At 34.0% G+C, this 13,393-nt stretch overlaps 2 protein-coding genes across 4 annotated transcripts in view; one reads left to right on the top strand and one right to left on the bottom strand.

Annotated features, from left to right (window-relative positions):
* The window catches only part of LOC118270235 (alpha-2Db adrenergic receptor), a 432,810-nt gene that overhangs the window by 381,899 nt on the left and 37,518 nt on the right, over nt 1–13,393 (top strand). The gene's annotated exons all lie outside the window — the stretch shown is intronic.
* Nucleotides 5,032–9,906, bottom strand: LOC118270236 (ommochrome-binding protein). 3 transcript variants are annotated; one of them, XR_004783198.2, is made up of 3 exons: nt 9,719–9,906; nt 7,607–8,414; nt 5,765–5,912 (listed from the first exon to the last, which is right to left on the bottom strand). XR_004783198.2 is itself a non-coding variant. In XM_035585691.2 (2 exons), exons 1-2 carry the CDS (start codon nt 6,993–6,995, stop codon nt 5,054–5,056), a joined length of 885 nt encoding a protein of 294 aa, XP_035441584.1. In that variant the 5' UTR covers nt 6,996–7,669; the 3' UTR covers nt 5,032–5,053. The 3 variants fall into 3 exon arrangements, 2 of the variants coding, with proteins under 2 accessions (XP_035441584.1, XP_035441583.2); XM_035585691.2 differs by lacking the exon at nt 9,719–9,906 and having other exon boundaries at nt 5,032–5,912; nt 6,970–7,669; XM_035585690.2 differs by lacking the exon at nt 5,765–5,912 and having other exon boundaries at nt 7,011–8,414.

Raw genomic sequence — 13,393 nt, 5'->3', positions numbered from 1 at the left:
TTTTTGTTATTTCGTTATAAGAAATTGATACCTTTTTGCTGGACTTATTGGTTGAACATCTGTACTTAGATTTTGGAGGAAAAGACGTCGTTTGAAGATATTATACGGATTCAAATATAATATTAATGCAGGATAGCCATGCATCGACCCGAATGGGCCTCGGTCGGTACCACTACGGCCTTACAAAAAAACTAAAGTAAAATAACGCTTGCGTTGTGTGAGTGAGGTTATCGGAGGTCCAATTACCCCGCTTCCCAATCTTCCCAATCCCTGATTCCCCAACAACCCTTAAATTTCTAACCCCCAAAACGCCGGCAACGCACATTCGGCATTCCTAACCCCTAATAGGCCAGCTACGCACTTGTAACGCCTCTGGTGTTTCGGGTGTCCTTGGGCGGCGACGATTGCTAACCATTAGGTGATCTGTTTGCTCGTTTACCGGCTTATACTATAAAAAATATGTAGAAATTCTGTTTGTTAACCCACACACGACACAAAAAAATATCCTAGAGAGAAGCAACAATTTGAAAAGAAACAAATAAACATAATCCCTAAAGTAATTTTCAGTAAATATCATGTTACATACCTAATTTCAAACAAAAAACTCCTCCTCCACATTTTTACACACAGAAAATTTCTTCTTTTTTTACATAAAATTTGGATTTGCATTCAGTTAGCACTACATGGCAAACTCTATTCTGTAAGCCCCAAAATACACTTCATGCTTTGACGCGAAAAAGCCCACACAGTGGTACTAAAATGAAAAAAACGAGGACAAAATGTTCGTAACACTATACAGTGGTCGACAAAAGTGTGTAACGTGGGTTTTTGAGTAAAATATTACTTTTTTGAACCATTGTTCAGCTGTGAATTGATTCTTAGTGATGATGAAGAAGATTTATGAATTTCATTATTAATAACGCTGTAACTACAAACTAAATCTTGAGAAAACTTACTTGACTACACGGTTGGCCTGTTGGGAAACTAACTGCCGCGTAAAGTGTAGCGGGTTTTATTCGCGCACGGAGTAACTCTTTGTGTGATACCCAAATTGTTGTTTCGGATCTATGTGGCATGTGTATGTGAAATTGTATGTGTGTGAACGCACCCAGGATACAGGAAAAAATATTTAAAACGTTGCCCCACGTTTAACAAAAAAATCGATTAATGTCAAATTACGCCAGAAGCCAGCATGTAATCTTGAGCAGTGAAATCGCAGTATCGTTTATCAAATTTAATAATACATAGGTATATGTATCATGTAGTTTTTAAAAAAATAGGTTTCCTATTTTAAACCACCTAATCTGAATTTTGTGACCGCCTGTACAACTATGCAAAGCGCCCAATTGTTTAATTTAATTTGTCCAGTACGCAGTGCCTACTGCGTCAGTCTGACATATATATATGTATGTATGTATGTCTGTCCACATATCTGTATATATAATCATAATGGAGTATAGTTCTCTGCATGATTGCAGTCCTTTCATACGTTAAATCTCATTAATATGTCATTGTATTAATTTACTTGTTGTAAATTAATTTTATTATACATACTTCTCTTTTAAAGTACAGGTGCAGTAATGACTGAAAGAAAGGCTCATATTAACTCTTGGCGGAATTGAATAATATCTCTATAATAACCTCTAATAATATCGGTACGATCGACAGATTTGTACAAGAATATTTCATGTTTATATATTACTATGGAAGCAGTCTTTATCAAATTTCTATAGAACTAGTCTTTATCAATCAAACAATTGTACTTATTTCTATTTTTCTATGACTCCTATGGCTGACTCCAAATGATTCAATATTGCTAGAACTAAGAACTTCAAAACGAAAAACCTAGACCAAAAGTTGCCAACAAATTTTTAATCCACTGAAACAACCAATAACAACTAGGTATTAAACCCATAAAAGTTATAAAGTTATTAATTTCACTAATTGCAAACTGTTAAATAAATAATAAAAGAGTTATCAATGAGCATTTATTTTGTAACAATATGTCCATAATTGTCCGTATTGTCCATTAAAATGAAGAATTACATTGATTGTAACATCCCGTACACTAATTGGTTCTTTCTGTAAATACATTCGATACATGCTATTGTACATTCGTTCATTATTTTATTCAATTTGCATGACATGACATACTGCTTGTTAATTCTCAGAGAAATGAATATATTTTTTTAACAAACTGCTGATTTTTATAAAATTTTTATTAGTGGCTGAATTCATTGTCAACTACGTATATATTTGTAACTATGTACTTCCACGCGGTTTCACCGTGATGTTTTATAGCCTATAACCTTCTTCGTTAAATGGACTATCCAACACAACAATCTTTTTTCTAATCGGTCCAGTAGTTCTGGAGATAAGCGCGTTCAAACAAACAAACTCATCAGCTTTATATATTAAATATAAAAATATATAGTAAATATATAAGAGTATAAGATAATCTTGAGATTAATAAGTTTTTAAATCGATTTATTAATAACATTTTTCTTAAATATTTTTTTTAATATAAGTCTACAAAAAATAATGTCTTACCTAACCCACTCCAGACTCGGAATAATATCTCGTGGACCACATAAAGAATTCTTCCCTCTGAAAAACCAGTGATACATCGATAGTAGATTTATTCATATTCCAGTTTTCTCTACGTCAAAAAAAGAATCCTAAATGTGTCCAGTAACACTATTTCGGGGAACCAATACAAAGTTTCCTGTATGCATAGTGGAAAAATCTTCCGAATTTTTCGGAAAAAAATCTCTTTTGAATTCACGAATGTATTCGGTGACTTGCAAAAAAACGGTATCAATCTGTATGATATTCATAGCCTAGCAATAGCCGCGAGTGTGGCCTTTTTTTGTCCAATATTTTCGCCCACAGTGAATCCATTTTTAAACCAATCTTTCGGACATTCTGCATTTTTTTTAAATACCTATTGCAAAGAATTTTACGTTCAAGTAAATTGTTAATACCAACGTATAAAAAAATAATCAAGGGAGGTGTCACATGTAGCATACCCGTTTTTAACTGAATTTCCTTTCGTTTTGAAATAAGTATTATAGGAGGTATACTAACAACATTTAGGACTTAAATAACAAATGAGTGAAGGAATACTAAAAATGTGGTTATAAAGGGGTAGAAAGATTAAATTTTTGGTAAATTGATATATAAGAATCTCCCTCTTTAGAATCCTCCTTGGTGTCAAAAAACAAATATTTTTTTTACCTTTTTAAAATTTGATCATTAGAAAAGTGACAATGACGGCCATGTTTATTTGCTTTCAAGTTTCGTAAGGATTTTTCTTGACACTTGCCGACGCTGTTCGACGCTCGGTTTACTGTCAATGGTTTGTGTGAATGCATATTGTTTTCTTTTTCTGAGAAAATTTATATAATGTAAATATTATTTTAAACCTTTCACTAAATCCTTTTATCCGTTCCTCATTGAAATTGTTTTATTTTATTTTTACCGTGTGTATGTCATCTAATCCTATCTGTATAATATATAATAATATGAAAGAAAAAGAATTAAATAAAGTAATATTATGCTAATACAATATTATACTTCAGGTGATAAAATAAACATATCACACCACGAGACGTATTTTACTACCTAAAGAGATAATCTGTTTATCCATGTAACTTGACTATTTAAAAAGTCATGCCTATAATTTAGCTATTTATGTTTAAATCCTTTTATAATTAGTCAGGATTGGCAGTTACGAAATATTTTGAAATTTTTGAAACAACGAAATCCCTGATAATACTTTAACCGATCCGGATTTTTAGTAATTCTTTCTTAAATAATCCTACAGGCCCGTCTGTTGTATGTGTTTCAACATCCAATCGCATTTAATTTCAATAAAATAAAATTAAATACAATAAATTGTTAAATTAATCGCCAAACATGACACAAGACATGTACAAAATGATGAAAAATATAAACGTTATACATGTATCAATACTTTCAATTATTTGGGCCATGTCGTATCGGATTTAAATTTTAAAATATCGCCTGTTTTCGGTAGCGACCCGAAACTGTCCGGGTCGGATTAAAATCATGTTGATGATTAAGTTTCGTTATGCATAGTATTTATTACGTATTTATTTATACTGTTATTTGATTAATTACGGAAATTGGTATGATGTTGTTTTTTTGTTGTTTTATTTTTGTCTAGGAACGTGTTATAATGCACCACTATGTGCCTCTGGAGTATGAGTTTCCTTTACTTAAGAGGGTTTGCCATAATCTCCTTAGTAAATTGGTTAAAAATCTCAGTTTATCAAAGAGTGGTTCTGCCTGGAGATGGCTTGTTGTAATCTCCATGATTATCAAGTAAGTTGAAAATCACAGCTTAAAATATTCGGATTTATCAGACATTTCTACCTTATCACAAATGATTCTACTAATATCTTACTACTGCTTTGCTTGACTTTAAAATAGATACTACAACTTCTTTTCCACGTCCACTCCACCAATAAGCAGTTTCAAGTTTTAAAAGTCAGCATTAAATATAGTAAATCTCATTTAATCCTTTTATGTATATAAAGTTGAAGGCAGCCATAAGCATGTTTAATTATGATAAACTAATTAAGTCTCTCATTGCAGTGAATAAAATATGAACGGATTTCTGACATTAAATAAAAGTAAACCGCCATTGTAAAAGGAATTTCAAGCTGAACAACACACTTATAATACTACTAGTATATATGTACATATGTGAAAGTTTGTTTGGATGTTTGTCCGCCAATCACGTTAAAAGTACTGAATGGATTTTGATGAAATTTAGGAATTAAGAAATTTAAGGATGGTTGAAAAATCGAAGATTGTAAAGATTAAAAAGGGTAATTCTCCCAACACAAGTGTTGTTTCGTTAGTTTTCTGTGACCGTGGTATCAGTCGAAGCATGGTGCTCCCACACTCCTTATCTATTTTCATTACCATACTTCATTGGTACACTTGAAGACCAATAATAAAATGTATTTCCATCCTAATTTAAAGAAATGAAACATCATTTATAACGAACCTAATCATAAGTTTATTACCAATGTACAGGTTTCTTATCACAACCAACTAAACTATATACAAGCTTAATAATATTCTTTTCATCTGAGTAAATGAAATTATTATCTTTATCGAATGCTAGACCGTATATATTCTTCATGTCCAAAATCTTTTTGAGCCCATCATATTTACCATCAGCAAATATACCAAAGTTACTCACGATATACGTATCTCCTTCATTGTCCTCAACTATTTGTCGAACAGTTATTAATTCATTTACAACTTGAGCCTCCATTTTCTCATTATCATACTTATATAAACCAGTTTTGTTAGCAAAATATATTACGTTAAGACTGCTTACGTGGAAATAATCAATTTCGAAATTCTCAAACTCTTTTACTGTTGCAAATTTTCCATCGTATTCTATGTGGAGTTTCTGGTCTGGATAGCTGATGTAGAATAGATTCTTTTTATAGAACAAAGACCATATGTTTTTGCCTTTTTCTTTGTAGAAATCTGCTAGTTTGGTGAGCATGTTGTATTTGTAGATGCCATCGCTTCCCCCGAGGTATACTTCGTCGTTCATTTGATCTATGGCGACGGAGCAGCCGCCTCTGATGCCTGCGATGGTCTGGTACTCTCTTGTGTCAATATTAAAGTACGCGAGTTGGAAGTCGACATCAGCATAGGTTTCTGGTAGAGAGTAGCTGAAGAATAAGGAGTTGGAGCCTCTGTGGACGTTCAGGTTGTATGGTCTTCCGATGTTGGCCCAGAGAGTGTCCCTGTCATACCAGTTGTCTCCTATTTTGAGTCGGTTGCATGCGATCTCTGGTAGCGATCTTGTCCGAGCTGTTGCTGTCATTAATAAGTATATGCTGAAGAACACGGAGGTGTACCTGTAATTTTGGAAATTTGGATACAGATTAATTGATATAAAAAGAATTTATATGATTTATAGATTAATAAAATTCAGTATCTGGTTTTCTGGTATCCTGGTTAATTATTATGTAAAGCCGAATTATTAATTATTCCCGAAATAGTAGGCAGAAGAGCACATTACGGCACGTCGAAATTTTCGAAATGTCGAAAATAGCCCAGCAATTCTTTGCTCAACCCGGAAATTATCGAACCCGGGACCCCTTGCCTAGCAGTCGCACTTATAACCACTCGATAAAAGCGGCAGTAAAGCAGATTATAAAGAAGTATTAAAATTTTGAAATTTTTGTACGATTACCACGATTCCCTTTAAAATAATAATAGAAACAATAAGAAGAAAAGAGCCTGGATCCCTTCAAGTACCCATAAAAATAAATAAACATGTAAATCCTAAAATTGGCCGATACCCAAATCACCACTCTTATACTACACTGCATCTAATCTTCGTTCAAAGACAAAATAAGATTATATAACATTTCAGTAGCAAGTCTGTCAACTAGCTCACACAGGAGTGAATTATTAAGTAGATTATCAAATATCACGGAAACACCAGCTTGCTTAGACCCTCGGAGTTAAACAATCACATTAAGAGATTGCGTTTAATAATGCACCATATTTAAAAGTAGAGAGAGTCTAAATTATAAAAGAGACCCTGAAGGGAGCACTAGTATTCCAGAACAAGATTATTATAAAACACAGCACAAACTAAGAATTAAAGATAAATGAAAGTGAAATCTAAAATGAAATAAAAAAATAGAAGTTAAAAAAAATAATGAAGTAATATTTGTATAATCCCAAAAAGTAAATGTAAATCTAAATAAAATTTAAAATACTGTTACAATTACTATATTTAAAACATACAACACAAAATCAGAAACGAAAACTTCCATGAAAGAGGCACACAACACAATTTTAAATAATAAAATTAAACTAACACTAAAATCACAAATGGACAAAATCAATAATATATCCAACGTACAAAAAACACTAGATTCATAGAAAAGAAATGCAACTCACACGATCTTAGAAACTGTTCTATCCATAACGATTGCAAATGAATTTAATTGTAGAACTAATACTAATCAACCACATGTTTCTTTGTCGGATACATTCGAACAATGAGGATCTCAGTGTTATTAATTAATTGTTACGAAACATCGCTTGTTTTGTATCTACAACCATTGTTTGCATCAATACTAAACAATCAATGAATATGATTACAAATACATCCCCGTGTGAATGAAAATCTTTATTTTGTCTTATAGTTGTTTGAAAACTTTCACCGTCTAGAGTGATCTGGCCTTTATTGTTGACATTATATTCATCTACAATTATTACAGGATACTAACTCATGTTTATAAATACAATTTTCCTAATCGATTCTTTCCTAGTAATAACATTATATATCTCACTTAACACTTTCATGGAAATCAAATAGAATAACATCTAATCTTATTTTTATTCAACAGTAAAGATACTTTACAATAACATTCACATCGTGTATTAACAGTATTAAGTGTGAAAGAGTCATAACAGGATTATTTACATATATCTACATTTGAAAATGTCCGTCCGTAAGTTGTTTGCCTTTTAACCATACCCAAACAACAATACATACCACTACACATAATTGCATCATAGTAAGTAACAATACCTTCGTTTGATCAACAAATTCTCATTCCATTCTTTGTTGCATAGCCTAAATCATTAAACAAATTAATTATCTTGTCAAAGTCTTCCTTAACGATTCATCGTTTCTGTCTTCAGGATTAATTATAGCATTCAAACAGAGTCCACTGTATTTACTGGGATTAAGTCTGTATATTGTATCCTTATCAGAATATATTAGACGGTCCTTATCATCGAAACTCATGCCGAAAGCCTGATCGATCTCAGCGATCTTCTTAAGTTTATGGTACGGTTTATCTTCAAGATATATTCCGTCACCTGCACAGAAATATACGTCACCATAACTGTCCTCTACTATCTGACGTATAACTATCTCGTCGTTTAAAACTACGGCTTCGTTGTTCGGCCTATCGACTTTGTACAACGCTGTTTTGTTTGCGAAGTAAACATCGATGTGCTTGGACACGAAGAAATGGTCCACCTCTATATTAATAGCTTCGGCTACTTGAACGAAACTGTCGTCCTGGTACACGAAAAGTTTTTGCGTGGGATACTCGATATAGTAAAAGTTTCGTCGGACAAACAATCCCCAGATAGACTTTCCCTCTTCGGCGAAAAATTCCGCTGCTTTTGTGAGGAAGTTGTATTTGTATATGCCGTCATGGCCGCCGAAGTAGATATCGTCGTTGCCGCCGTCGTAAGCCACTGCGTATCCCCCGGGAACGCCTTGTATTTCTCTGCAAGTTTTCTTCTCAAGATGGCAGGACCTGATGCCGAAGTCTACTTGAGTACCATTTTGGATGGTGTGGCTGAAGAAGAGCATGCCTGAAAACCTGAAATGAAAGCATTTATTGGTTGATTCTATATTAAATCCATACGTTGGGAAAGTCAAATAAACCAAAATCGCTTCGGTGACCTTGAACTGTATCCAAGTAGGCATCTGACCTTAATAGATTAACAAACAGCCTAATGACTGTCAACTTTTGCTTCTGTTCAATTCTCTCTAATTACTATTGCGCAACGTTATGCCTGTAATGGGTATACATGTTTAGATTTACATCTAAAGTGTACCTTTTTGTAGCAAAGTCCTAATAATTTTGGCTTGGTAAATAATATCAAAAATTCGGTGAAAAAAAATATAATGTACATAATATCTTATGAGTGTCTATGGATACGCTAATCGCTTACTATCAGGTGGCCCGTATGCCAGTTAGCCCCTATTCCATTAAAAAAATATATAACCCAAAAAAAAACTATGGCAAGATCCGACACATATTTTATATTACGAGGGTGTCGAACTTAAATCCTGCAATACGTTACTCAACAGCTAAAAACTCAGTCACTGTACCAACAATGCAGTCAAATCAAAAAGATAATAATCCACCCAATGATATCGCTTAAAATTGCAATTTAAATCTGTCACATAAAATTCACGACAGCGTTGTTGTAAGTTTTTAATTTGGTGACGTCAGATTGACGGCCTGTTAATGAATGATGGAATTATGATATACATATACTTATTAAATGTACTGTATAAAGCTTCGGTAATAAATTGCTATGGTTTCCTGTTATATTGAAAGCTCATAAAAAGGGAATTTTTAAAAATATACTACGGACTGAACGGTTAGTGCAGACTTTTTTTAAGGGGAGAAAATCCTCCAATGGATTCTCCCGCCTTGTGCGAGGCGAGAGGGAGTGTCAGACTCTTACTGACTAAAAACCACCCTATTCCTACTTCTGCCCTTCAAGCCGAATCTCTAGTAAACCCGCTAGGTAGTCCGCAGCTTATCTGGTCTACTGGATACTGTACAGTGTCATAAATTCCGTTCCCAGTACAACTCTTTATGATCCACAAATTTTTGATTCGGATTTGAATGTAATAAGTTATATGAATTTGTATATTTAATGATACAATAGAAATTTCCTGGTGTAGGTTAAAAAAGAACCCCTATCTCTGAAGGAATAAGCAGAAGTGCACATTATGGCACGTAATGTCACTGAATAATGTACACCCACTTTTCACAAATTATGTTATAAGAGCCTCACAAAATAAATACACTTACATTTTATCAACAAGAACCAAAAGGACCTTTAATCACCCAAAGGACCACTATCAAACCCCACAAGGACCACTTACTTGTGCATCACCAAGTTGTATGGTCTCCCGAGCTCGGTGAACAGGAGTTCCTTGTCATAGTACACGTCGTGGAAGATGACTCCATCACACATCACCACCTGGTCGGTTTGGTTCTCTACCGGGGCCGCAGCCAAGAATGGAGCACCGGCTAGTAAGACCAACAGCTTCAGAAATCCCATGGTTACTGACTGGAATAAAGAATTTTATTTTTAACTAGCTACTTCCGCGCGGTTTCACCCGCTCTGCTCGGCTCCTTTTGGTCATAGCGTGATGTTTTATAGCCTATAGCCTTCCTCGATAAATGCATTATCCAACATAAAAAGAATTATTCAATTCGGTCAAGTAGTTCTGGAGATTAGCGCGTTCAAACAAACAAACAAACAAACTCTTCAGCTTTATAATATTAGTATAGATTATGTGTATTTTACCATTTTACATGATCTTTTAATATTTCAATAGACATCACTACATATCATCAGCCTATAAGTAGTCTAGCTAGACAAAGGCCTTGTTATATCGGGGAAAGTCACATTTATACTTGCCGTTCGTAGGTTTAAAACACATACAACCACAGGAAATATTGATCAACACACAGCCTAAACCACTGGACGGATCAGGCTGAAATTTGACATACAGGTAGACGTTATGCCATAGACCAGTTCTACCCCCAAAGGGTTATCCCCCTGGGGAATAGGTAGGAATAGGAATACTTAAAATATGTCATTGTGATTTAATGTAAAATTGCAATCTGTTTTTTTTTTTTGTTTTTTATAGAATAAATGTATTTACACATTTTAAATGAAATAATTTTGTTATGATTCACATGATATAGTTCCGGGTTTAGGTGTGATGTGTATGCGTTAGTCTGTCTTTGTTACCCACGATACATAATTTTTTTAAGGCTAGTAACAGTAATGATTTTTACTTTAACTAGCACAATACTGATAGTAGAATAAAAAAGGGAACCGCCTCCAAAAGTTGAAGTGCGCATCACATTTTTTTTAAGTCGAGAAATATATAGAACTTTCACAAAAAAATATTATACTGAAAAACGCATCAAAATCAGTTCAGTCAAACGCGAGATAATCGCGCACAAACATACATCCATATACAAATCAAACAGAGTTGAAGAGAAGTTTGTTAAAAAATGACACAATTTTCGAATTTCAAACAACACAGTTACCAGACAACAAATATGTAAATAATCCACAAACTACTTACAAGATTATACCAACAATATCACTCAGTACCACAAAAATACACACAGACCAAACCAATCTGAACTAAAAATCACAAACTCTCACAGCGACAACAGAAACACATATTACACAAACACAAAACCATCAATAATTTATTACCTACCAAATAAAACACACTGTAACACAGGACCCACACAAAAACTATTTAAAACATCGCTTCTATAATATATAAAAAAATAAAACTGCACGTCTGTAAACCTGCAAAGCCCACGAGTGTAAGCAAGAAAGTAAATAATTAAACAAAAACTACGAGTCACAAATTGTTTTGTAAACAAATTATTATTGTTTAAAAGATATTGACATACTTCTGTGGTGATTAATGGGTCCTTTAACATTAGTTTTACATGTGAAGTCACACGTATGATAGATGAACTGTGAATGAAAAGAATAACACATGTCTTTGTCTATGATTACTTAGTTGTTCGAATGTGTGAATCTAGGAATTTACCGGAGAACGGACAGTCATCAAATGACTCCTACCGCTCTGTGTGAGGTATGACCATGAAGCAAATACTAAGAGGAGATGTCATATCTGGATTTCTATTTAACTTAATTCGTGACAGTTTACGGAGAGCGCTATTTTCCATCTACCGATCCTATATTACACAACCTCGGAATAGATTCCGGGGTGCAGGCAAATATATGTAGGTTTTAATCGATATCAAGTAAACATATTTTTCTGTTTTCTGATATCTGTACTGGGCACTGCGGACTAAAGATCTCACGCGAAGAAGGTTTGAGCGGTAATCACCACGCTTGCTGCTTGTGGGTTGACGATTTCAAACTTATAATTAGAAATTAAAAGTCTAGGTTTCCTCATTATATTTTCCTTCACCGCTTGTCAGTGGTGTCTAAATAATCTTAGAAAGTACATAGAACTTAGAAAAAGTCACATTGGTATTTGCCATTGGTAGGTTTCAAACCTGCATTCTCAAGCATGAGAAGCGGGCATCTTATACCTCCGGGCCAACACGACGGTGATCGGAATCTTTAGATACGTGTGTAATATATTTTTATTATGTACTTAGACAGACAAGTTACCAACTACACTCCTAGCATGACAAATAGAACGAATAGATAGTATCTGAGACCGTTACTTCAAATGGTTTGTGTCCCATTTTGTGATAGGCCAAATGCGTTTTATTATTGTCCTTGAGTAAATGTAAGAAATAGAGTTTCGGGTATTATTTTTATGATATAAGCGGGTAAATGAGCAGCTATCACCTGATAGTAAGCAATCGTACACCACCAGAAACACCAGAGTTACAAGTGCGTTACCGACCTTTGGGGGGTTAGCAATTTAAGGGTTGTTGGCGGATCGGGGATTGGGAACACTGAGGCGGATGGATGAGAATTGGATCATTTGTTTTTTTATACCACTATATTGGTAGCAACTTTCAGACCCATGATAAACAGCCACCGTAGCTAAAGTACACTGAGTTATCATAAAGGCATTGTGGATCACAGAAACTATTTAAATATATTATTATTCCTCGAGAAAAGGGCTCCTAGAAAATGATGGAGTCATAATACAATGGTTTGTCTATACGGAAATCTCACTATTTTCTCTCCATTCACACACTCACGGAACGCAAGCATCGTTTTGTCTAGCCTGCCTCTAGTTATTCTCATAACATTTCCCACCATCTAATTGTTATACTTGTGAAAAATATAATAAAAAAACTTCATCTAAAATTCAAGGCCATAATCCAGCGCTGAAGCATTCATTTCCTACATACAAAACGACACAGCGGCGGCGTTCAACACTACCACCAAATACCTCTTATATTAAACATTCACTAAAACGAATCACTGCTGTTTAGCCACACGGAATGAAAATTCACCGCCCGAAAAACCGCCCAGTGTTCACACACAGGTGAATTTGCTTATATTAATGTATTTGCTTCAGTGACCGTCTAATTTTGGAAAATACAAATTTGTTTCTAAAGTGTCTGGTTCAATTAGCGATGTGTAAAAACCCCTTTGATTTAAAGATTGAAATAAATATCTTAGTGGTTCGGAATATGATCACATGGTTGTGAAGAGAATGGATGTGAATGCAGACGAGTGAATATGGATGAACAGGAATTAATTGTGTTGTTATTTTGGTACCTACATTTTTTGTGTATCTCTACCAAACCTTTAGAAAGTAAAAGCTTGATGTTTTGTTATGTAATTTTGGCGAATGATTAATTATCTAATACAAGTAACTTTATTCTTAAAACTTTCACAATTATAATGTGAAAGTTTGTTTCTATGGATATTTAGATGTTTTGTTTCTAGGAATGTTCAATAGCCGCAGCTGTTGCATTGCTGTATATGTAAAGAATGATAAAATTAGCTCAAAGTTAAAACTGCACTTTTTGGCTAAACTACTGGGCCTGTATCGCTCATTTTTGGTACATTGTCAACCAAT

The sequence above is a fragment of the Spodoptera frugiperda genome, chromosome 13 (assembly GCF_023101765.2).
Source record: "Spodoptera frugiperda isolate SF20-4 chromosome 13, AGI-APGP_CSIRO_Sfru_2.0, whole genome shotgun sequence".
In the NCBI taxonomy this organism is placed as follows: Eukaryota; Metazoa; Arthropoda; class Insecta; order Lepidoptera; family Noctuidae; genus Spodoptera; species Spodoptera frugiperda.
The sequence above is the reverse complement of the archived record's forward strand: the minus strand, read 5'-3'. Positions and strand labels throughout refer to the sequence as shown.

What these genes read in the sequence shown, in the direction of transcription:
- LOC118270236 (XM_035585690.2), bottom strand. Translation starts at nt 9,897, where the DNA reads ATGGGATTTCTGAAGCTGTTGGTCTTACTAGCCGGTGCTCCATTCTTG. An exon ending in TACAACTTGGTGATGCACAA is followed by an intron (nt 8,415 to 9,718) that starts GTAAGTGGTCCT and finishes CTTTCATTTCAG; the next exon opens with GTTTTCAGGCATGCTCTTCT.